The sequence below is a fragment of the Lemur catta genome, chromosome 1 (assembly GCF_020740605.2).
Source record: "Lemur catta isolate mLemCat1 chromosome 1, mLemCat1.pri, whole genome shotgun sequence".
NCBI classification, from domain to species: Eukaryota; Metazoa; Chordata; class Mammalia; order Primates; family Lemuridae; genus Lemur; species Lemur catta.
Genome location: NC_059128.1, coordinates 115,920,100 through 115,945,524, shown reverse-complemented (window position 1 = coordinate 115,945,524; position 25,425 = coordinate 115,920,100). Strand labels below are relative to the sequence as shown.

The window sequence follows — 25,425 nt, the reverse complement described above, 5'->3', positions numbered from 1 at the left end:
GAAGGTCAGGTTCAGAAAAAGACTTGTCTGGGTTGTCTTCCGGAGAAAGGGTTTATGAATTAGAAAGCTTATTTAGGTCAGAAGCTTAAACCGACTCCAGGTGAGGGTTTCCTGCTGGTGAAAATGGAGGTTTTGAAGGAGGGAAAGTTTCCACACTGTGAGCAGGGGACAGGAGGGCATATTGAGCCTCCAGGGTTAAATTCTTAGGTATCTCTGTCTTATCACCAGGGAATGATCCACCCTGGGGCTCCATTTCAGCAATGAGAATCTGGCTCCTACGCTTGGGAATACGTTTAATCTTTTCAATGTGAAGTTTCCTTGTGAATTGTTCAAATGTTTGCTTTTTCTTCCACGTTGATTTTTTTAATAGCATTTTGCTGCCATATAACTCTAGTTTTTTCCTATGCATTTAATAATTGTATTTCCTTGTTGGTGTTTTTATTTTCTTGCCTGAAAATGAGTAGCTTGAGGGACAAGGTATGATAAAGCATTGGTGATGCTGCAATGCAAATATCCTCCCCAGCATAGACAGTTACAGGCGCAGGGAGGGAGCCGGGCCTGCCAAGGGATATGGCCAAGAACCTGTCAATCTAGCGGCCACTCAGCCACTTATAGCATCGCATCTCCTGTCACTCAGGCTGCAGGGGCGGGGACTGAAGAACTATCCAATCAGGGGAGGTGGGGCGGGGCCGTGCGCACTGTCCAATCCGGAGCTCCGCAGGGAGGAGGGGGCAACGTTCAACAACTCCGCGGGGTCTTCCTTTCTTGCGTCCGCAGAGCTCGGGGTTCGGTCTCCGCTTCGCTGAGAGGCCTCGGTGCTCCACCACAGCCTCCGCCGCGCTGTGGCCTGCACAGGCCGCGGGAGCCGTAGAGAGGACGCCAGGTCACCCCGGAAGCCAGGAAATGGTGAGTGTGCGGGGCCGGGCATCCCCAGGCGGGGAGGAGGGGCTGGTTGGAACCGGCCGGAACCGGCTATGGCGGGACCCGGGCCTCCCCGCGGTCCTCTCCGGAGTCTGCGGACCCGAGTCACCGCTGGCGCAGCTCGGCCCTCGGTCCCTGCGGCCCTCTGAGGGTGGGGCTGGGCCGGCAGCCGGGCCCCCGGGAGTCCTGTTCGGTCCCTGCGCGACTGCCTCGGCCTCGGCCCCGGCGCCCTGTCCGGGCAGCTCCGCCCACAGCCTCGAGTGTCCCCAGATTGTGCGGTGACTGCGGGAGGGTCATCGGGGAGAGTCCCACTCGGTGTGTGGGAGTCGTCTGTGGGAGGAGCTGCGGTCTGTGGGGTCCCCAGTCCCTCCTTTCTTCCTGGGGGACTGGTTTCCTTTTGAGTCTTATAAATGGATCGGAAACAGGGTCTCAAAGCCACGACTCTGTCCCCAAACCTAGTGTTTTCTAGGGCTGAGAATAAATCCCTAAATTTCTGGTTCCCTCCCGTCATTCCCAGACGGGGACTTCCCTTCTCCAATTCACGACAACATTATCAATTATTTGTGTTTTTCCATATTTCAGACAGACACATTATTTTAAATGTTTATCTTTTTTTCACAGAGCAATAGATGGCTCTTTTGAAAATATTTGTTTTCTGTTTGTGAATGTTGAATCTGAGAGGAAAAGGGATAATAACTACCTGAAAATCTGTAAAAACATCTTTGTGCTTCTCCTCCTTTTATTTTTCCAAAGTACTGGTGCCTTGTCAGAATGTCTTTGGGTAGTGAATATTCTTTGGAAACTATATAGGGTCATGTGTCCTCAGCCAACATGACCCTTTAAAGGTCATGGGTTTCAGAACTGCCTGGGCCTGACCCAAGATGCCTACAGCTGCTAAGTCTTTTGGAGGGTCTAGTGAATGTCAGCCCCTGGCTCACTCCTCCTAGAGGACAACTTGATCTGTCACCTTGAGGTTGGGGGAGGGGATCCTGGGGGGGGGGAGCAACTGGATGTCCGGGAGCTGGAAGGAGTCTCCTGGTGTACCCTTCATCTAAACAGCCCTCCCGTGGGACACACAGCTTTTCTTCCCTAGCCCAGTCTCAATTTCTATGCTAGTATTGAGGGGATAAGACAGAAATTTCTGCCCTCTGGATCCTTTTAGATTAAAGAAGGGAGAAAAACTGTCCCAAGGACAAGAAAAACCCACTTCTTTGAAGTGGTGCAAGAACCGGAAAAGTAAAATGCACTTTGACAGGCAGTGGGGCACAGCAATGTTGATTGGGAGGGTGGTCAGTGAGCCAGGTGGTGGTGGTGGGGGGCGTGTGTGCAATATGATAGGTAGGTCAGCACTGCCCCACCCTAGACTTATCAGCTTGGAAAGATTTGTTTACTTATTTTATCCTGTTCTTCCTTAAATGTAAAGTACTTTATCAGTAGAGCTTGAATGATAAGATGATTACAAAGATGCAAAAAAGAGGTGGATTTTAGGAGAAAACATTAAATATCTTGTCTTATATTTATTCCATTTGTTAAAAATTCTTATTTTCTTCCTCAGACGTGTGGTAGGTTTCTCAGGTCTTTTTCTTTTGAGTGATTGCAAATGAGTTCCAGGGTTTAGCCTTGAGAATGCTACTCTATTTTTTTGTTTGTTTTTTTGGAGACAGTCTTGCTCTGTTGCCTGGGCTAGAGTGCCGTGGGATCAGCCTAGCTCACAGCAACCTCAAACGCCTGGGCTCAAGCGATCCTCCTGCCTCAACCTCCTGAGTAGCTGGGACTACAGGCACGTACCTCCATGCCCAGCTAATTTTTTCTATTTTTTAGTAGAGACGGGGTCTCGATATTGCTCAGACTGGTCTGGAACTCCTCACCTGAAGTGATCCTCCACCTCTGGCCTCCCACGGTGCTAGGATTACAGGCATGAGCCACCTCACCTGGCTGAGAATGCTATTCTAAATAAGAATCTCAGAGAAATAGGGAAAATTACTCTTCATTATGGCTGCAGAGAAATGAATACATTTCCACAAGAAAGTGTTGTAGATAAATTGGTGAGAGATTCACTAAAACACCAGTTTTCCTTTGCAGGGTGGAGAGTTTGTGATAGTGGATAATTCTGTTCTGTATCCTGTTATCTGGACATTTGAGATTAATCCTAAATCCTATCAGATGGAACCTAGAAATATCCAAAAATAATTTTTTAGTGAACAATCTGTCATGGAAATAATAATTAAATTACATGTTTATCATCTGAAAGGAATAGATACTTGAGCTTTTTCTGTTGAGCTGTAGAATATAAATGCCTTACAATTTTCTTTCCTCTCCCTACATAAACAGTGAAATTTCAGTGGTTTTGTTGGATTCTTCAAATACTAGGTATTTTCTTTTTTAAAAGTAAAGCAGCCTTGACTGGGGAGCAGAGGGCTGAGGCTATTGACTCCAAGCTAAGGCCAATTTTGAGCCTGCAAAGGGAGGTCATTGCAAGCTTGGTTGTGACTTCCTGGGGAGCCTCCCCTGCAGGTATTCCAGCTGCCCAGAGTGACCTTGGGAGAAGCCCTTTGTACTAAGAGAAGCTCAGAGCTCTGGAAAGCTGGGGACCCATAGACAGATATCCTCCCTGAAGTTATACTTGTCCTGGGGCTGTTTCTAGATGTTGTCTACTGAAACAAATCTGGATTTAGGTAAGAAGTGACTTTATTTCAAAGGAGTATTGCAGTGGGGAAAGCACCCAGTATATTTGCAAGCATCTCAAAGGTTAGGCAGAAAAAGCCTCTTTTTTCCATAGGGAAGAGCAAACAATATTAGTAATAAAGTAGGAGGGGAGAGGATGGTGGAAGATGGCAAAATCAGATGCTAGATCAGAGACTGTTTTACCATGAGTTCAGCCTGGCTTAGGCTGAGGATAAGTTAAAGTTCAGAGGCCTGGAAGCAGAGAAACTTAACCAAAGTTTGGCTCACAAGTATTTTGTTTTGACTGATGAGTGAAGATATAGCTGTTAGCTAATCACTCATGAGGCAAAGAATGGGGATTTGGAGAGTCTGTGTCTGGCCTTGTCAAATATACAAAGGGGACATCTAAGTTGTAGTGGGAAAGGTGTTTCTTTGCAGTAGCCTGCTTCTCTAGAACACTAAGGATGGTTTTGGTGGGAGTTTCTTTAATCATAGCTGTTTACCAGGATTACAGAGCTTGGGTAAAATTCAACGTTGTCAGCAGTTTGCTTTTCCATCCACAGAGTTGCTTTAGTCAGAGTGTAATTTGTGCAAAATGAGAACGTCTGTAAGGGTCAGACTTACAGAAAGACACCTCTGAGTTCTGCCTCTTGGAGAAAATTTATGAATTTAAGAGTTTATTTGTTTCTGTGGTATAATAAAAAATATATTTGGTGATTGTCTGCAGTTCCTCAAGCAGAGATCCTGTAACCCTTGGAATTTCCTGAGGGATAGGAAGAGTGTCTTTTGTTATTCCTAACAAAGCGCCTTCAGACTATACTTGAGTTTAGGCTAATGAACTGGGTTCTCTATTCTGTTCCATTGATCTTTGCGTCTACTCGTATACCAGACTCACGGGGGGACCCCTGGATAGCTTCAGAATGGGTGTTAGAGACCAGAAAGACCAAATCCATGATTGAAGGGTTGTTGCTCTCAGCTCCAGCCCCCAACCTCAGGAAAGGGAGGGAGACTGGAGCCTGTGTTCCATAAAAACTGGTGAATAAAAACATTCAAAGAGCTTCCAGGTTGGTGAGAACAGTGATGTGCTGGGAGAGTGGTGCACCCTGAGAGGAGGAGCTTTGCCCATCCGCCCCTCTTTCCTTGTTGTATACATCTCTTGCATTGGCCGATCCTGGGTTATATCTTTTGTGATATACTAATAAACTTAAGTACAGCGTTTTGCTGAGTTCTAGTGCTAGCGAATTATTGAACCTAAGGAGGGGGCAGTGGGAGCCCATGATTTATAGGCAATTGTTTAGAAGTATGAGTTGTCCTCGGGGCTTGTGACTGGCATGTGAACTGGGACAGTGTTGTGGGACTGAGCCCTGAACCTGTGGGTTCTGTGCCAACTCTGGGTGGTGTCAGAAATGAATAGTTGGACATCCAGCTGGTGTTGGAGAATTGGTTGGTGTCACAAAAAAGACACTGGAGGTCAGAACCTTAAACTGACTCCAGATAAACATTTGGCTGCTGGTGAGAATTGAGACCCTGTTGGAGGGAGTGACTTCACACTGTGAGAAGGGGAGAGTAAGGTGTGTGGAGCTCCCAGAATTGAATTTCCCAGCTGTTCAGGTTTCCCTCCATCAATATGCAGATGTGAGTTAACTGAGGGCTGCATCTTCACAGGAGTGGTCCCCAGGCTTGGGAATGTTTTTAACCTTCTGAATGTGGGTTTCCTTGTGGACTGTGGGTGAAACAGACTTCTAGGGAAGAGATCCCAGAAAGAAGAGTGTAGCATGGCTTGCAGGCCAATGGGAGGGGGATAGCTGTCTGGGATGTGCACACTCAAGCAGCAGGTGGGGAGCCAGAGAGGGATCTGTGGGTGGAAGCCTTTACTGGGACTCCTTGGGGAGTTCTAATTGGTGAGTTTAGAGTAAGCAGGTGGGAGTTCCATGGCATCATGGTGTGGCTGAGAGGTGATGGCTACAGTCTGTCTGTGCAGTGCAGTCCATATGGGGTGCAGGGGACAGCGGGGCCATTCTAGTAGGTTGTATGTAGTTGTCCCATAGGGAAGTGGTCACCAGGAGACGGTTGCATAAGGCAGATATCTGGATTGACTACATTGGGGAACTGGAGGTGGAGAGAACTTGAAATTGTGTCAAGGGTGACTGAGCCCTGCTTCTGGTATGAGAAAGTTAAACCCATGTTCAAAATGAATGCTTAAGTAACATAAAATTATATAAGAATTTGCTACAACAGGCAACTCTACACTTAATGATTATTATATATGGAGATGATGGGTACAAGATTGATTATTCTCTTAAAGATAACCGCTTGTCGCTGTCCCTTGTGTGGAGCTGTCCATCATTAGTATTCTTTTCTATATCCCCTCTGTCATAGGTTCACTTGCCTTATATAGATGCCTGTGTTTCAGAATTTCCTATTTTTCATGGGTCTATTTGTCCATCTCTCTGTTACTGCCAGAATGTCCTGATTATTTCAAAGCCTTGATGTGTTGTAGAGAAAGTGCCCCACTATTTTAGTAACTTTGGGCTGCTGTAATAAATTATTATTATTATTTTTTGAGAGAAGGTCTTGCTCTGTTGCATGGGCTAGAGTGCACTGGTGTCATAGCTCACTGCAACCTCCAGCAGCTGGGCTCAAGTGATCCTCCCACCTTGGCCTCCTAGAGTGCTGGGATTACAGGCATGAGCCACTGTGCCTGACCTAGAAGTAGCTTTTCTTACGTTCAGCAACAGATTAAATCTGGTGTGAATTTCATGGAATTTAATAAAACACTATATATATTTGGGAGAAGTTACATCATAGTGATATTCAATCTCTTTCTGAGGACATATGTCATTTCTCCATGTGTTTCTTTCTAAATTGATGTCTTTCAGTGTATACTTTCCCATTATAATCATTTTATACCCTCATTGGACATTTTTCAGGACTTAAAAAATTAGTTTTGAGAGGAATTAGTTTTAATAGGCTATGTTATCTTCTAAAAATTTACTTTCAATGGTTGTGTATTGAGTGTGCATTGTGGAAACTTACTAAACATGTTACATATGAGGAAATTACATAAAACAACTGCACAGTCAACTGAAACATTGTAAAGGGAATGCCCTTCTAATGACAACTAGGCCAAAACTTTGAAGCAGACTTACTGTCACTTGCCCCTCTTAAAATGACTCCTAGAGGCCAGATCATCCCATTTCTGTCCAGATGGGGCCAGTATTATGGATTATAACATTATGTTCTTTTCTTAACTGTGTATTTAACCCCATATTTTATTTTTGCATGAATCTTATACAAATGGTATCACACTGTGTCTGTACTGTAAATGTCAGGTTTCTTTTTTTGCACAGTTGTGAATCTTGTATGGAATGTCAGTTTGTTTGCCTTTAAAATTTCTTTCTTTCTTTCTTTCTCTTTTTTTTTTTTTTTTGAGACAGGGTCTTGCTCTCTCACCCAAGCTGGAGTGCAGTGATGGTCACTGTAGCCTCGAACTCTTGGGCTCAAGTGATTCTTCTGACTTAGCCTCTTAAGTAACTAGGACTACAGGTGTGCACCACCACCCATGCCTGGCTGATTTTTTAATTTTTTGTGGAGTTGGAGTCTTGCAGTGTTGCCCAGGGTAGTCTAGAACTCCTGGCCTCAAGCAGTCCTCCCACCTTGGCCTCCCAAAATGCTGGGATTACAGGTATGAGCCACTGCACCCAGCTGTTTCCTTCTTTAATTAATAGTTAACAGAAAAATTGAGCATATTATTACTGAGTTCCCGTAGACTTCTTTTCTGTAGCATTAGTTTCCTCTATTTTTAACATCTTGCCTTAGGTATAGTGTATTTGTTACAATGATGAACCAACGTATTACATCTGATGTTGAGAATTGAAAAACTGTTAACATTGTTATTAACTAAAGTTCATACATAACATTAGGGTTCACTCTGTTGTACACTTCTGTGAGTCTTGATAAATGCATGTGTCATATACCCAGCACCACAGTGTCATATAGAATAGTTTCATGGTCCTAAAAATCCCTTGTACTGTACCTTTTTTTTCCCCCCTAAGACAGAGTCTCACTCTGTCATCCAGGCTAGAATGGAGCGGCATCATTATAGCTCTCTGCAGCCTCAAACTCCTGGGCACAAGTGATTCTCTTGTCTCAGCCTTCCAAGTATCATGGGACTACAGGTGAGGGCTACCACATTGGCTAATTTTTTTATTTTTTGTAGAGATGGGGTCTCTCTATTGCCCTTGCTGGTCTGGAAATCATGGCTTGAAGCAGTCCTCCCACCTTGGCCTCCCAAAGTGCTGGGGTTACAGACATGAGCTACTGCCCAGCCCTCCACCTATTCATCACTGTTCCTTTCCCCTAACCCCCCACCCCCTACAATTTCTTTTGGAGTTATTAAAATATTCTCCAACTTGGTGGTGGCATAAATATACATCTGTGAAAACTCACAGCTATGCTTATAGCAGTATGTATATATGTTAAAAATAGTTAATAGAAAACAACAAAAATGCCTTCATGTGCTAGGAGAATGTTAACTTCTCCTAAACCTTGATTTTTACCTTTGCAACACTTCTTTCCACCACCCACCGTGGGATCCTTCTTTGGGAGAATTGAAGGACTGGGGAAGAGAAATGCTGGCCCCCAACAGCCCTTTCTTGCAACTCCTTGTGATGTTAGGAAACACCCTCTGTGGCCAAACCTGCCCTCACCTCACAAACATCACCTGATAGAAGGGAGTGGATTCCCAGAGTCTGTCTTTGACTTTACAACAGGTTCTACAGGTCAGATGGTTGGGATCTCTGTGTTTCTGAAACATAAAGACATTCCCAGTGGTATCTCCTTGTGGGCATCCTAATCCTTGAGTATCAACATTCTGTCTTTCCAAGGCCAGCCTTGTGGCCATTCTCAGCTCTAAATTTTGCATCTCAAGCTTCCTCTCTGTGCCTTCTTGATGAGAAACTTCTCTGGGAATTGATACCCAGTCCATTCTTTTGAAAATTTCTCAACAGCAACCCTAGGTGGCTGTGATGTGAGATGGAGGAAGCAGTTGTAAAGTCAAAGACAGACTTCTTGAGCCCCCCCCCCCCCTTCTATCCAGAGCCCAGGTCATGAGACTCACACAGCCTCAGCACTATCATCAGCTCAGCAGCCATGAACAACTCAAAAAGGCCCCAGGCTAAAATTTCTTCTGCTTTTATTGAGTTCCCTAAGTTTAGGTATATTGTGGGGTTTTTTTGTTTTTTTTTTGTTTTTTTTTTTTGAGTCAGAGTCTTACTCTGTTGCCTGGGCTAGAGTGCCGTGGCATCAGCCTAGCTCACAGCAACCTCAAACTCCTGGGCTCAAGCAATCCTCCTGCCTCAGCCTCCCGAGTAGCTGGGACTACTGGCATGCGCCACCATGCCCGGCTAATTTTTTCTATATATATATTTTAGCTGTCCATATAATTTCTTTCTAATTTTAGTAGAGATGGGGTCACACTCTTGCTTGGGTTGGTTTCCAACTCCTGAGCTCAAACGATCTGCCTGCCTCGGCCTCCCAGAGTGCTAGGATTACAGGCGTGAGCTACTGCACCCAGCCTATATTGTGTTTTCATTTTCATTCCTATTTTTCTGATTTCTCTTGAATCCTCTAATTGTTTAAGTGAGTATTATTTTCCACAGATTTGTGAATTCTTGAGTTTTCCTTGTGTTCTAAGTTCATCTCATGTAGTTAGAGGAGATAATTTGTACATCTATATTTTTTATTTAATTTTTTATATTTTATATTTTAGTTTATTATATATATTAACAGTATAAAATTTATTATTCATATTCATATTTAAATGTGTATAACATCATTATATTTTTAATTTATAATATTTTTTATTTTTTATTGTATTTTTAAAAATCTGCTGAGAATTCTTTCACCACTACTGTTCAGCATAGTACTGGATGTTCTAATCAGAGTAGTTAGGCAAGAAAAAGAAATTAAAGATATCCAAATTGGACAGGTAGATGAGAAATTTTTACTGTTTGCAGATATTATGATCCTATATGTAGAAAAACCAAAGGATTCCACACCCCCCCAAGAAAAAAATTTAGAAGTAATAAATGAATTTAGTAAATTAGCAGAATACAAAATGAACCTGCAAAAATCTGTCATATTTCTATACACTGTCCCTGAACAATCCAAAATGGGAATTAAGAGAATATTTCCTCCCGTATACTTTGAATCCTCTCTAGATCACTTGTAATACCTAGTACCATATAAATGCTCTGTAAATAGTTATTGTACTATGTTGTTTAGGGAATAATGACCAAAAAAAGGTCTGTACTTGTTTAATACAGACCTAACTAACCATTGTAGGCCTAACTAGATGATACACAATTGGCATGATTGGAGGTTGGCTAAATCCATGGATAAAGAATCCCTGCGCAGGGAGGACTGACTGTAATCCATCAGTGGATGAATGGATAAACATAATGTGTAATATCCATGCCATGGACTATAATTCCACTATAAAAACAAAGAAGTGGAACATGCTGTGATATGGATGTTCCTTGAAAAACCTATACTACGTGAGAGAAGTCAGCCACACACACTGCATGTGACATGATTCTGTTTATATGAAAGTCCAGAATAGGGAAATCTACAGAGGCAGAAGGATTACTGGTTTTCAAGGCTAGGGATTTGGGGAGGAAGATTGGAGGGCAGGAGGGACAGGTGAAGGGGACAGGGGTTTCTTTTTTTTTTTCTTCCTCATTCTTCAGCATCAAAGGGATATAAAATTTTAAATGAAATGAATAAAATAAACTGTGGAGCAGGCCTAATCCCTTTCCCTGCCTTCAGTTGAATGAGATGGAACAGCCTGGGAAACTTAGGCAAGGGCCTAAGGGTCACGAAGAAAGAAATTTTCATGAACCTGGTACCATTTGAAGATGATGGGTTTCTTTCTGAGGGATGAAAATTCACTGTGGTAGTGATTACATGTATTTGAATATACTAATACTAAAATCCATCTGTTAAAAATATTAAGTTTCCAGATTCATTCCAAATTTATATAACCTGTTATTGTTTTCTTATATTTACCAATGAGAATAAAAATTCAGTTGCCTTAGAGATATCATACCCTTTTATATTTTAAAGTTCCTTTGGGCTGGGTGAGGTGGCTCATGTCTATAATCCCAGCACTTTAGGAGGCTGAGGTGAGAGGATCTCTTGAGGCCAGGAGTTTGAGGCCGGCCTGGGCAACATAGTAAGACCCTGTTTCTACAAAACGTCAAAAAAAATTAGCCGGGCATGGTGGCACTTGCTTGTAGTCCCAGCTTGAGAGGCTAAGGCAGGAGGTTCGCTTGAGTCTAGGAGTTTGAGGTTGCAGTGAGCTATGATGATGCCACTGGACTCTAGCCTGTGCGACAGAGTGAGATAGTGTCTGGGTAAAAAAAAAACCAAAACAGAAAAAAATTAGCCGAGTGTGGGGGCATGTACCTGGAGTCCTAGCTACTTGGGAGGTTGAAGCAGGAGGATTGCTTGAGCCCAAAACTTTGAGGTTGCAATGAGCTATGATCGTGCCAGTGCATGCTAGCCTGGGTGGCAAGTTACTTTGGATCACATTCAAAAGACTGAATACCCTTCCAGTGTAAGATGTACACTTGACAGTTCTAATGAACATATCTTATTGGTGGTAGTTGGTGTGAGAAGAGTTCCCGAGCCCATGCTATGGCTGCCGTGTTCAGGCAGCAGTGTTCACACTATCTCCTACGGTCACATGTGTGGGAGGTGAGGAAGGAACGGATGGGTGGAAGCCTCAGTGATGCCATCGGTCAAAGATCAAGGGCGCAGACTCTTTTCACATTTACGTTTGTGTGTTTCTAAACAAGGGTGACAGTTCCATGAGTGGCCTCGTAGCCTTGTGCCAAGCCCCTGGTCCCTGGATAAGAGCTGACCCTCCTGTTCCATTCTGGCCTCACCTGGGCGCTCCTTTTGCTTTAGGTAAGAGGATCAGTCTATGAGAGAACTGAGCTTGGAATAATAACCTGCTCACGCTTGTGCCAGTACTCCTTCTAAATTGGGAACAAGTTCTTAAATGTAATGTCCCTGGCTAGGACAGATTATAAGGACAGAGGAAGCCAAGCCAAGTCTGCTCCGCCACGTAGCCTCTCTGGGCTCTCGCAACTGTCGCTCTGGCTAAAGGGGGCGGGCTGTAGGAACTGTCCAATCAGACGTGCCGTGGGGAGTGGGAGGGGAGTCCTTATTATGGCGTCACTGAGCCCGTTTCACCGGCCCCTAACAGTGTCAGGTGGCTCTTCCTCAACTTCTGTTGTGCTGTGACCTGCAATGATCGCAGGAGCCCTAGGGAGTATACCGGGACACCCCTGAAGCCGGCAAATGGTGCGTGTGCAGAGTGGGCAACTGAACGATCAGGAGGGCCTGATTGGAACCGGCTGGAACCAGCTGTGATGGGACCTAGGCCTCACAGCGGTCAACTCCAAGGTCTGCAGTTTGGCCGTCGGCCCCCTCCAGCCTGCACGGTGGGGCTGGGCCGGCAGCCGGGACCGGGCGTCCTGTCGTGTCCATACACGTGGTAACCTGGGCCTTAGCCCGGCAGCCCTGCGTCTGTCCCAGATTGTACTGTGATCAAGGGAGGATCCCCACCCGCTGTGTGGGGTTTGTGTGTGGGAAGGGCTGTGGTCCTTGGGGTCCCTAGCTCCTACTTTCACCCCACGGAGACCGATCTCCCTCCTGTCTTCGAAAGGTCTTGGAAGCAGGGTCTCAAACCCACCACCCTGTCTCCCAGCCTAGCTCTTCCTAAGGCTGGGAATCTCTAAATAACCAGATCCCATCCCATATTACTTAAGGCTTACTTCCCCTCTCCAGTTGACAGCATCATGATCAACTATTTGTCTTTCATTCTGTGTTTCAAACACAAGTGCGTTTTAATTATAATTTTCCCACAGGACTATGGATGACTTTTTTTTTTAAAGATTTATCTTTGTTGTGGGTATTTTACATGAGGGAAAAGCAGAGAATAACCAGCTGGATATGGTGCATTGTCTAAAATCTTTGTACCTCTCCTCCCGGTATCTTTATGGGACCAGACATCCCATGGGAACTTCTTTTGTTACCTCCCAAATAGAGGGGTTTGTTCACATGGCAGGATAAGGCCCATAGACACAGCCAAGTTGGTTATAGCAAGGGGGCTTTATTACTTGGCACAAGTAAGGAGCACACTAGGGATAGTTCCCAAAGCAGTGTGTTCCCGAACAAGGAGGTTGGGCTGGTTTTATAGTCAGAGGATAATAAGGAGTGATCTGTGATTGGATCTTACAATGAGGTGATGCTGGGAGGCGTGGTCTGACTGGATCCTGCCATGGGGTGATGCCAGGGCTTGATCTGATTTGATCCTGGATGCTACCATGTAGTGTCTGTGTCTTAATTCAGTTCCTGCTCCTCAGTCCAACCACTTAGTGTCTGTGGTTGCACGCTTGGTTCATCTGGGCATGGTCAGTTCATCTGGGCATGCTCATGAGCTTCAACTCTTGCTGGAGGTCCATGGCAACTGAAAAACAACTCACAACTTTGTTATATAAAAGTTGAGCCATATTGGTCTGGTGTGGTTATAGAGTATCCCCTCGGTGTTTGTGTGTGACACACCATCATCAGCATCAAGATCAGGACCACACCTCTGCAGGTGATCATAGCATTTGGTGCTGTGAATAAGACATCTAGATGTTGACCACCACACAGTTTGTCTTCTCTTGCTCTGGTTTATTAACCTATTCCACTGCCTAATGGCTGGCATGCAGTTGGAGCTGCTGCTTCTTGGGGAACTTCTGCTTTGAGCTGGGCCACTCTGTTGCATTGTTGAGACCTAGCAAGTCTGGGTCAACCAGTTTTGATACCCTCCTTGGCATTTAGAAACAGGAGTATGGCATTGGGCCCCTCCTTAATGAGGTCCTGGGTGGTATGTCTTGGTCTGGACCTCTCTTTCTCTTTTAGAATGAATCTGTGACTACTGCTATACTTTGACCATATCCTTTGTCCAGCACCCCTCAGGGTGCTGAGGGGAAAGACTGTACCTGAGGGAACAGTCATTTTAGAAAGAAGAGAGCAGGAAAGGCAGCCATTAGATAGCAAGTTGAAGCCAGGCCACACTCCTAATAGCAGAGGGCTTACCAGGACCCTTAAACACTGGCTACCACTGCCTGTGTGTCTGTCACCACAAAGATCCTGACTCCTGTTATATGGAACAATACTTGTGGCATAGCAAAGCTTCAAACCCAAGTTAAGCCAAGAGTCCTTAAACCTTACAGAATAATCACTGCTGTGGAGGAGGCCCATAGCCCTGATGATACTGATGCAGGGGGGAAAATTTATAAATACTGGGGTAGACAAGACAGCCCCTTTTCCCCTCCCTGAAGTGTATCTAGAGGCCAAAAAACAAACCTGAGAGGGAGGGAACAAAAAAATACATAGATACTGAAACAGAGGTCCACAATTTGACCCAATTGGAAATTCAGAATACATTAATAAAAGTATTTATTTATACAACAAAAAAGATAAAAGAAAACTGCATGGTTCTTGTGGCTGTTACAGGGCAGGTTCTGAATTCATATCTGCTGTAATGCACTAATTGTCAATCCTTAGTGCAGTTAGTTAACATAAGGCTCAAATTAAACTTATACTAGGTGATCCCACTAAATTTAAGCAAGGTACACCCTGTAATCTTAGGAGAGTAGTGAATAAAGTAGAGGATAAACAAATATGCCTCCTTAACCATCAGAACTATTATCCTGCCTGGATTCCCTATGGTCATAGCACCTATGGTCCTAAAATATCCCATACTGAGCAGGGTCACTTTTACGTGGTAAGAAATAAATTAAGTCTTTGGTATTTACAAAGTGGCAAAATGGAATCTCACAGACCCTCATCCCCAGTTAAATTAGTTAATATGGCCTAATAAAAATTAAATAGGGCCTTGAAGGAATGGAAATAGATTAACTGAGTGAACAACAGTGAGGAGTTTGTAGATTTCATGGACAACATTGCCACATGCTTACATGGTGGAGCTCAGTGGAAACTTGCTGCTTTTCATGACTGACTTGGGACGTCTGTGTTAAAGGATCCAAGGGTCAGCTTAACTGACCAAGCATCAGGCTTTCATCTTAGCACTGGCCAAAAATTGGCCCCCTTTGCACATGTTTACAGATACTTGGGTGATTATATAAGTGTTTCCCATCTGTAGTAAAATACCTGTGTTTCTTAAGTCACAGATACCCAAAATATAAATCTAGGTAATATGTGTCTCTCTATATACTAAGTCTACAATGCAAGGATACTCATCCATGTCCTAGTTCCTGACAGTGCTGGGCTCCTGAACAAGGTGTTGGATGGAACTTTCTCCTCCCTTCCCAGTCTTAGGCTGAAGACCTCATGATGGCTTACTAAAAAATAAGTTTAATTCAATTCCATGAAAGATGACATGGTGAGCGTCTAGTTATTCTTCAGGGGTGAATTGTCATTAGTCTATCTTCATTTTTTTTCTCCTAATAGACGTTATTTTTTTATAGGATGATTTTAAATTTACATTAGAATTGATCAGTAAGTATGGGTGTTTTTCCACTTTACTTTTCTGTTTCCACACAGTTTGCCCTATTTTTGGCATCTTGTATTACTGTGGCGCTTTTGTAACAATTGATGAATGAGTATTATTGATTCATTAACATCCACAATTTACATTAGAGTTGATCTGTGTTGCATATTCAGTGGGTTTTGACAAATATGTAATGACGTGTGTCTGTTGTTTCTGTATCATATAAAATAGTGGCACTGCCCTAAAAATCCCCTGCAGTTCGTGTATTCATTCATCCTTCCTTCCCATCTTGAAATTCCTGGCAACCAAAGATCTTGTTAATGTCCCATAGTTTGTCTTTTGCAGAATATCTTATAGTTGGTATCATGCTATATACAGCCTTTTCAGTTTGGGTTCCATCACTTAGTGTGCTTTTAAGATACCTCTGTCTTATTATCATGGCTTGATATTAATACCTTATTGCTTTTATCATTGAGCAATAATTCCATCATATGGGTGTATCACAGATTATTTATTCATTTGTTTATGAAAGATATCTTAGTTAACTTGAATTTTTGGAAATATGCATAAAATCTATAAACAGGTTTTTGTGCAAACATAAGTTTTCAACTTAATATATTGGTAAATACCAAGGAGTCTTTGATTGGTAGGTCATATGTTAAGATGACGCTTAGTTTTATGAGAAACTGATCATCTTCCAAAATAGGTGTATAGTTTTCCATTCCTACCAGTAGCAAATGAGAGTTCTGTTGCTTCACATCTTTGCCATCATTTGGTACTTTCAGCGTATTCAATTTTAGTCATTCTAATAAGGGTTGTGTTAGTCTTTCATTTTTTCATTTGCAATTCCCAAATGACAAAATGTGCATGCTTTCATATGCTTATATGCTATCTGTATATCTTTTTATGCAAGCATGTCTTATACAACAAAGATAATTTTATTTTTTCCTTTTTTTTTTTTTTAATTTTTTTTTGTAGAGACAGGATCTCACTATTGCCCTGCCTGGTCTCAAACTCCTGGCCTAAAGCAATCTTCCCACTAAAGTGCTAGGACTACAGGTGTGAGCCACTATGCCCAGCCTCTCTTCCTTCTTAATCTATGTACTTACATCCTCTCTTGTCTTACTGATTAGGACTGGTTTCTGAAAGCATCTACTTTCTCACTGTTAATTCTTTCTGAGAAGGAAGTTCCCCTCTATTGTGGTTTTACTATCATGAATGGATGGTGGATTTTTTCAGATGCTTTTTAGTTTGCTTTTTCCTCCTTTCATTTCTGTTCTTCAATAACCAGCTTTTGCTTTTGTTTTTTATGTCTGTTGATTTCCTGCAGTTCCATTGATTTCTTCTCTAATTTTTCTCTTTTTGTGTGCTTATTTCGGGTTTAATTTGCTCTTGTTTTTCTATATTCCTGAATTAGATGCTTAAATTACTGATTATAGACCTTTATTCTTTTCTAGTGTTATGTGTTTAATGTTGTAAATACTCCTCTATGCACTGCTTTTGCTGCAAGCCACACATTTTGATAAGATTTGTTTTCATTTTCATTAGGTCAAAATAATTTTTGATTTCTCATGAGACTTCTTTGATCCATGTGTTATTTGGAAGTGTGTTGTTTAATCTGTAAGGATTTGGGAGGGTTGGTAAATATCTGTTACTGATTTCTAGATGAATGACTTGTGATCTGACAGCATACTTTGTATGCTTTCTCTTTTTTTCAAATTTGTTGAAGTGTGTTTCATGTCCCAGTATTTGGTCTATTTTTGTGAATGTTCCATTTAAACTTGAGAAGCATGTGTATTTTGTCATTGTTGGAAGAAGTGTTCCGTAGTTGAATTCAATTAAATTGAATTATTTGGTGCTGTTTAGTTCAACTATGTCCCTCCTGATTTTCTGCCTGCTGGATATCTTGATTACTGGTAGAGGGATGTTGAAGTCTCCAACTATACAAGTGGATTCATTTATTTCTCTTTGTAGTTCTATCAGTTGTTGCATGTATTTTGCCACTCTTATATACAAATACACACTAAGGATTGTTAGGTTTTCTTGGAGTGTTGAGCCCTCTGTCATTATGTAATGTTCATTTATATCTTAATGTGATTATTTTTATTAAATTTTTTTAGAAATATGTTCTCATGTTGCCTAGGCTGGAGTGCAGTGGCTACTCACAGGCTCAATCATAGTGTACTACAGCCTTGAACTCCTGGGCTCAAGTGATCCTCCCACCTCAGCCTCTGGAGTAGCTGGGACTACAGGCATGTGCCACTTCACCCAGCTTATCTGTTTTTTTTCCCTTCCTCTGACGTCTACTTTGTGATATAAATATAGCTATGCCATGTTTCTTTTGCTTACTAGCATCCTATGTATTTCTCTATCCCTTTGCTTTTTAAAAAATTCCTTTTAATATCTGTTTGTCTTTGTGTTTAAAGTGGATTTCTTTTAGACACGATACTAAATTCTCAGTCTTATAGTGAGCTTGTGGCCCTGGGTTGTGGCCTTCTGTGGTATTATGAGAAAGATACCCATTTCCTACTATGGCTCTCCTATGTACTTTTGAATTTCGTGTCAGATAAGGGTGATAGAAGTGTCTCTTGTCCTAATGAAATGATTCTTGGCGGGTCCCTAGATAGCTTCAGGATGGGGGTTTGGTCCTCAAAGCACTGTCTTAGAGGCTTGGAACTTTAGGCCTCAACCTCTAACCCCCATGGAGGGGAGAGGGATTGGAGAATTAGCTATTCACCAGCGACCAGTGATTTAATTAATTATGCCTGGGTGATGGGACCGCTATAAAACTCTTAAATGAAGGGGTCTGTAGTGCTTCCGGGTTGGTGCTCGGAGGGTGGTTAACCTGGAAAGGCACAAAAGCTCTGTGCCTTCCTGTCCATACTTTGCCCTATGCATGTCTTCCATTTGGTAGTTCCTGAGTTATATTCTTTGTAATGAACTGGTATACTAAGTAAAGTGCCCTCTTGAGTTGTGAGAGTGTTGTGGGGAATTATCTATCATGAAGGTGTGTCATGGGGATCCCATATTTGTAGTATACTAGACAGATTTGTGTAAGTAGTCTAGGCACCACATTTGGAGTTTGCATTTGAAGTGGAGGCAGTCTTGTGGGACTGAGCCCTTAACCTGTGGAGTCACATGCTATTTCTGCAGTTAGTATTAGAGTTGAATTGATCTGTAGGACACTTAATTGGAGTCAGAGAGTTGGAGAAGTAGTGTTGAGAAAGACTCAACTTATTTGGTTGTCAGAAGTGGGGAAAAAGAAAACTATCATCTTCACCCTTGTTTTTTGGCCTCCCCCACCCCCTCACCTCCTTAGGTGAGGCAGGAAGGCTGGAGGGACTAAGGTTGGGTATTTGCTTCCCCCAGTTCGGTTATGTACAGGTAAAATCCCAGTGATTAGACTCTGTTGAACTAGATCCTTCTGATGACAGGCCTTGGTAAGAGAAATGGAATATTCTGGGCATAATTCAAAATGGCTACTTTTCCTGACTGTCTTTCCAGTTTTGGGGTCACTGGTTTGCCCTGTGACCTCAATTCTCTGATGGACCTATGTTTCGCTTTTTCTTATGAGAATGATGGCATCTAGCTCCTTACAGTTCAGACCAGAAACTGGAAGTCTCTAATGTTATTTTTTCATGTTTGGTGACAGATTTAACTCCTCAACCCCTCCTTACTGCCTACTGTCATTGTCACCCACTTCAAAAACAAGGTGATAAAAAAAGCTTAAGATCTCTCTGCTTTTTTACTGGCAAAATATTCAGTCCACAAAAGCCCCTTCCTTTATGTGTGAACATTCACACTACCTCACCCTCAACCTCAATAAAACACGCAGGCCAGGCTCCTTTTTTGTGCTCCCTCAAGCCATTTTGTATCTGATGGAGAGGCCTGCCCTGCTGTCCCCAGAGACCTCAATTATTAAGTAGTAATCCCTTTGGTATATGTATTGTGTTATCAGTCTCGACATTTGAACCAAACCTTAGATAAGGGTCCATTTTTGTCTTCAGGTGATCATAACAGTTATACAAACAGGAATGGTATATATATTGTGATATACTTTTTAAAAGTTGTTCTACTCCTGTATCCTTCAGATCTTTGCATATCAATGCATGCCACCCTTCATGTTTAAAAGATGAATTAGGTGGTACATTTATATAATCAGTGCTTTCTAAATAAACACTTGGCTCATCACCAATTTTTGCTACTGCATTACAGGGCAGATAAATAAACATAATACAAGTTATGTTCTTTTCCAGGCTTAATTAATTCTTTCAGTTTTTATCATGAGATACAGTCACAAAAGAATGAATAAAATGTTTTGTGGTATAATTTAGTAATAATAACAACACAGACATCCTTGGAATCATCATCTAGATTCATAACTGGGTCTCAGGCAGTGGTTAGAGTCTTATACGTCCACCTTGGACCAATCTGTCATGCCACATGGATGACCATTTTCCGGATACCTTGGTTATTTCTAACTCTGTTACCATCTTTTCTTTTTCACTAACCTGTGTTCTTCTAGTTTTGCCCCTTTGAACTTTCAATAAATGAGTATTAGTGGAATTGCAATGAAAAGGTTTGGCTTTAGTGGTTTCTTTACCCTCCATATGCTTCATACATACTGATGTCTAATGTTGCAGCCCATCCAACTCACTTATCTATTCCAGTGGTTTTGATGTTTGGGCTTTTTGAGTTTATTTCTTGCTCTTGTAAAAATACTATTCCTATCATTTTTGTATCAGTCTGCAAATGCAAATGCACAGTAAATTCTCAGGACATTAGAGAAAGATTGCTGGGCTACAGATTGTATCAGTTGACCCTTCTGCCATTCCTGCATAAATGTTACTTGTTTGCGGTGGTGATCAACACTTGGGATTGTATTATTATCTTTCTAATTAGTGTGAACTGGGATCTACTTGGCATTTTATTTGGCTATTTCTTCTTCTGTTAAATATGTTTTGGTTATATTGCATGTATTACTGATATTTGTCATCCTCTTAGTTGTTTGTCTTTTAACTCCCTTAATTTTTTTTTTTTTTGAGACAGAGTCTCACTGTGTTGCCCCGGCTAGAGTGCCGTGGCATCAGCCTAGCTCACAGCAACCTCCAGCTCCTAGGTTCAAGCAATTCTCCTGCCTCAGCCTCCAGAGTAGCTGGGACTACAGGCACGTGCCACTATGCCTGGCTAATTTTTTTATATATATATATTTTTAGTTGTCCATATAATTTCTTTCTATTTTTAGTAGAGATGGGGTCTCGCTCTTGCTCAGGCTGCTCTCAAACTCCTGAGCTCAAAGGATCCACCTGCCTCGGCCTCCCAAAGTGCTAGGGTTACAGGCGTGAGCCACTGTGCCTGGCCAAACTCCCTTAATTTTAATACATTTGATCTATCAATCTCTTCCTTTATGGGTTACAGTCTAGGTCAAGAAAAATTTACTTGTGACTTTGAAAGTGTTCTGGTTTTATCTTTCGTATACAAATCTACAATAAATTTATTACTGCCCATGTAATAGAAGGGAATATAGTATACATTTCCAATTAGGTAGCAGTTTTTCCCTGCCCATGTATTTAGCCACTGCTCTACAATGCCTGTTCTGTCATTAATCAACTTTCCATATAAATGCCAGCCCATTGGTGATTCTGTCTTTCCCTTGGGCTGTTTATTTATCCCTCTGCAATATTTTATTTTCAGAATTCTTGATAAAGATTAGGGCAAGCCATCATGATGTTCTTCAGAAGACTTTAACTATTGTTAGACATTCATTATTCCTGTTAGGTTTAAGGAAGTACTTTTTGTTGACTCTTAAACAATCTTTTGTGGATTTATAGAATTTAGAAAATATTTTGAAAAGGGGCTATCTTGGGGATATTGAGTTCTTTCCAAGAACCCGTCTTTCTCCTTATTTCATTTTGCTTTGACATACAATGGAATGTCACATAAGGATTGATCAGGAATCATTCCCTCCTGAAGTCAAAGATAGAAGATGTTATATTCTTTTGGGGGAAAGCATTGCTCATCTCTTTATCATTATATAATCATGGGCAAATTCACCACCAAACCATATGGATTTAAATGAAATCTCTTTGAAATTGCAGCTCTTAATCTGTTCCTCCAGGTCAGCAAGGCGCATAGGGTGTATAGTTGGAGATCTACCAGGAAAAGTTCTTCTGGTATTTTGTCTTCTCAGTATATGTGTGCTAAAAATGGGTGGAAAACTGCCCTGAGGCTCATGAGTGTAGGGATTTTTTTCAGGGAGTCTAAGTTGCCATCTTCCTCATGCCTGAGTTCTATAACTTCGTAGGCTCATGAAATGAGACAAAGAATAAAAAGAAACACTAAGTTTATAATAAATATGACACATGCAAGTTAAAATTAATACTTCAGCAGAGGAATATTTTCATTCAGCCAGCTTGATCTGACGGCCTGGAGTCCTTCAGGAAAGTATGGACAGCTGGACTTTGCCACAAGGTGGATTTCTACAGGCCATCTGGCATCTCATGTTTGGTGAGGGGAGTAGAAGAAAATGCTTCCACTTCTTTAGTGTGTATTCGTGGAAATCTAACTCAGGTTTCACTTTGTGTTTCATGGAATGCTGAGTGTTGGTGTGTGATCTGAAAGCAAATGGAAGAGTTTTTTGCACACAGAATGATGGTCTAAAAATTTGTTTTGCTTGTATAGCATTTCCTTCATTTTTCCAAGGTGAACTGGATCCTGCCATTAGAAACCAATAAAACTTGCAGTGACCACAATAAAAACATGGACATCAGTTCCATGTTTTCATGGTGCTATTAAATTTATGAGGAAGTGAGTGTGGACAGAGTTAGAATTCTGACAATCATGTTTATTCATCATAAAATGAATGTTTGGGGAATGCCAAATTCTTTCTGAACTTTTATGAATTTAGTATACATCCCTGTTCTGTTGTCTCACCCTTCCTCCATTAAACATGTGTGGAATGTTTTAGGACTCAGTGGCCTCTGAGGATGTGGCTGTGAACTTCACCCTGGAGGAGTGGGCTTTGTTGGATCCTTCCCAGAAGAAACTCTACAGAGATGTGATGCGAGAAACCTTTAGAAACCTGGCCTGTATAGGTAAGGATGACATCATTCCTACTCTTGGTCAATTATAGAAGTGTTTCTTGCTCATTAACACTGTTCCGTGATGTTGAATGTAGAAAAGGGAATACTTGGATGAATAAATTAGGTTTGTTTGCAGCCCATCAAGAACCTAAAATGTAATCACTTTTCTATAATTTCTATCAATTCATAATGATTTTTCTGACTATATTTTAGGAAAAAAATGGGAAGACCAGAACATTGAAGATTGGTACAAAAATCAGGGGAGACTTCTAAGGTAATTTGCACTCATAAGAGAAAATAGTGTCTCATAAAAGAACCTTAGTATGTCATGGAATTTAAAAAACAAACAAAATCAGTAAGCCCAGCTTCAAATTTACTTGTTCATAGAACTTTTTCACCAGAAATATATACATAAATAAGACATAGATGTTCAGTGTTTGCAAAATAGTTAATGTAGAAACAGTATTAGGAAACTGTATATATATATGAATATTATAGTTATGTTAATAGCTACTGTTGAGTCCTCTTGCAGAGCACTTAATCCATTCACTTTTAAATAATTCAGAGCGAAAACCTACTGTTTCCTCCATTGTGGTGAAAATGGAAGTCCAATACCTATTAATAAATATAAAGTCATTAATAAACCATTAATATCATGCCTTCTATTTTTTACAGCAATCATATGGTAGAGAGACTCTGTGAACGTGATCAATGTGAAGAAACCTTCAGCCAGATTCTAAATCTTAATCTGGACAAGAAAATTCCTAGTGTTGTAAAACCTTGGGAATGTAGTTTGTGTGGGAAAGTCTTCATGCATCATTCATCCCTTAGTAGGCACATCAGATCTCACGCTGGACACAAACCATATGAGTACCAGGAATATGGAGAAAAACCATATAAATGTAAGCAATGTGGGAAAGCCTTCAGTTCTTGTCAGTCTTTTCGAAGACATGAAAGAACTCACACCGGTGAGAAACCCTATGAATGTAAGGAATGTGGAAAAGCCTTCATCTCTATTCCAAGTGTTCGGAGACACATGATTAGGCACACTGGAGAGGGACCTTATAAATGTCAGGAATGTGGGAAAGCCTTTGATCGTCCCAGTTTATTTCAAATACATGAAAGAACTCACACTGGAGAGAAACCTTATGAATGTAAGGAATGTGGGAAAGCCTTTATTTCTCTCCCAAGTTTTCAAAGACACATGATTAGGCACACTGGAGATGGACCTTATAAATGCCAGCAATGTGGGAAGGCCTTCGACCGTCCCAGTTTATTTAGAATACATGAAAGAACTCACACTGGAGAGAAACCCCATGAATGTACGCAATGTGGGAAAGCGTTCATTTCTCTCACAAATTTTCAAAGTCACATGATTAGGCACACTGGAGATGGACCTTATAAATGTAAGGTATGTGGGAGAGCCTTCATTTTTCCCAGTTATGTTCGAAAACATGAAAGAACTCATACTGGGGAGAAACCCTATGAATGTAATAAATGTGGCAAAACCTTCAGTTCTTCCAGTAATGTTCGAACACATGAAAGGACTCACACTGGTGAGAAACCCTATGAATGTAAGGAATGTGGAAAGGCCTTCATTTCTCTCCCAAGTGTCCGAAGACATATGATTAGCCATACTGGAGATGGACCTTATAAGTGTACGATATGTGGTAGAGCCTTTGACTGTCCTAGTTCATTTCAAATACATGAAAGAACTCACACTGGAGAGAAACCCTACGTTTGTAAGGAATGTGGAAAAGCCTTCATTTCTCTCAAAAGGATTCGAAAGCATATGATACTGCACACTGGAGATGGACCTTATAAGTGTACGGTATGTGGTAAAGCCTTTGACTGTCCTAGTTCTGTTCGAACACATGAAAGAACTCATACTGGAGAGAAACCGTATGTGTGTAAAGAATGTGGGAAAGCATTCAATTATGCCAGTTCCATTCGAATACATGAAAGAACTCATACTGGAGAAAAGCCCTATGAATGTAAGAAATGTGGGAAAACATTCAGTTACTCCAGTTCCTTTCAAAGACACGAAAGAGGTCATAGTGAAGATAAACCTTATGTTAGGCATGTGGGAAATCTTTCATTTGTCACACAACCATCAAGTACACATGAGAATACATAGTGAAAGAGAACTACAAGTGTAAAAAATATGGAAAGTTTTCAGTTTACCTTCTGGGTTTCAGTCTTGCTTGGGAGTTCACCCCTTCTTCCTGTCTTGTTCTCCCTTTTGGAATGGGAACATCTATCTTATGCCTGTGTCTCTATTGTACTTTGGAAGTACACAACTAGTTCAGTTTCACAGGTTTGCAGCTGAAGAATTTTGCCTCAGCGTGAATCAGGTCTCGCCCATATCTGATTTATATGATATTCAGATGATCCTTTGGAGTTTAGATGTTAGAATTCCTGCTGGAATTAATTAAGACTTTTGAGGCCTTTGGGATGGGATGAATGTGTTTTAAATGTGAGAAGGACATAAATTTTGGGGGGCCAGAGGTTGAATGTTGGAACTGAGTGTACATGTCTCCCCCAAGTTTATATGCCCCCCATTATGTGATTGTATTCAGAGGAAATGTCTCTGATGGTTGTTAGAACTAGATGAGATCGTAAGGGTGGAGGCCTCATAAATGGGGTTAGTCTCCTGATAGGAATCCCTAGAGAGTTAATTTTGCTCTCCACCATGAGAGGACACGGTGAGAAGATAGCCTTCTTTTGAAATAGGAGACAGGCCTTCACCAGACACCGAATCTGCCAGTGCCTTGATGTTGGACTTCCTGGCCTCTCAAACTGTGAGAAATAAATGTTTGTTACTCAAGCCATCTAGTGTATGGTATTTTGTTTTAGCAGCCCACCTGAAGACTCAACCCAATTTTAAAATGAGGAAAGGACTTATATGGACATTTCTCCAAATATGTACAAATGGCTAATAAGCACATAGCTCAACATTGTTAGTCATTAGGGAAATGAAAATCAAACCCGTGACATATCGCTTTACACCCATTAGGATCAGTACTACCAAGAAACAAGAAATGCTGACAAGGATACGGAATGATTGAAACCCTTGTGCACTGTTAGTGGCAATGTAAAATGGTACAAGCACTGTTGAAAACAGTATGGTAGGCTGTCAGAAAAATTAACGTAGGAATAGCATTAAGTTTTTCTACTTCTGGGAAA

At 41.6% G+C, this 25,425-nt stretch overlaps 1 protein-coding gene across 1 annotated transcript; it reads left to right on the top strand.

Annotated features, from left to right (window-relative positions):
- The first annotated feature begins 715 nt into the window (after positions 1-715).
- ZNF564 (zinc finger protein 564) lies at positions 716-25,054 on the top strand. The gene is made up of 4 exons (XM_045549905.1): positions 716-906; positions 22,125-22,251; positions 22,453-22,513; positions 22,915-25,054. The coding sequence occupies exons 1-4, from the start codon at positions 904-906 to the stop codon at positions 24,374-24,376; spliced, it is 1,653 nt and encodes a 550-aa protein (XP_045405861.1). The 5' UTR covers positions 716-903; the 3' UTR covers positions 24,377-25,054.
- The last annotated feature ends 371 nt before the right edge of the window (positions 25,055-25,425 follow it).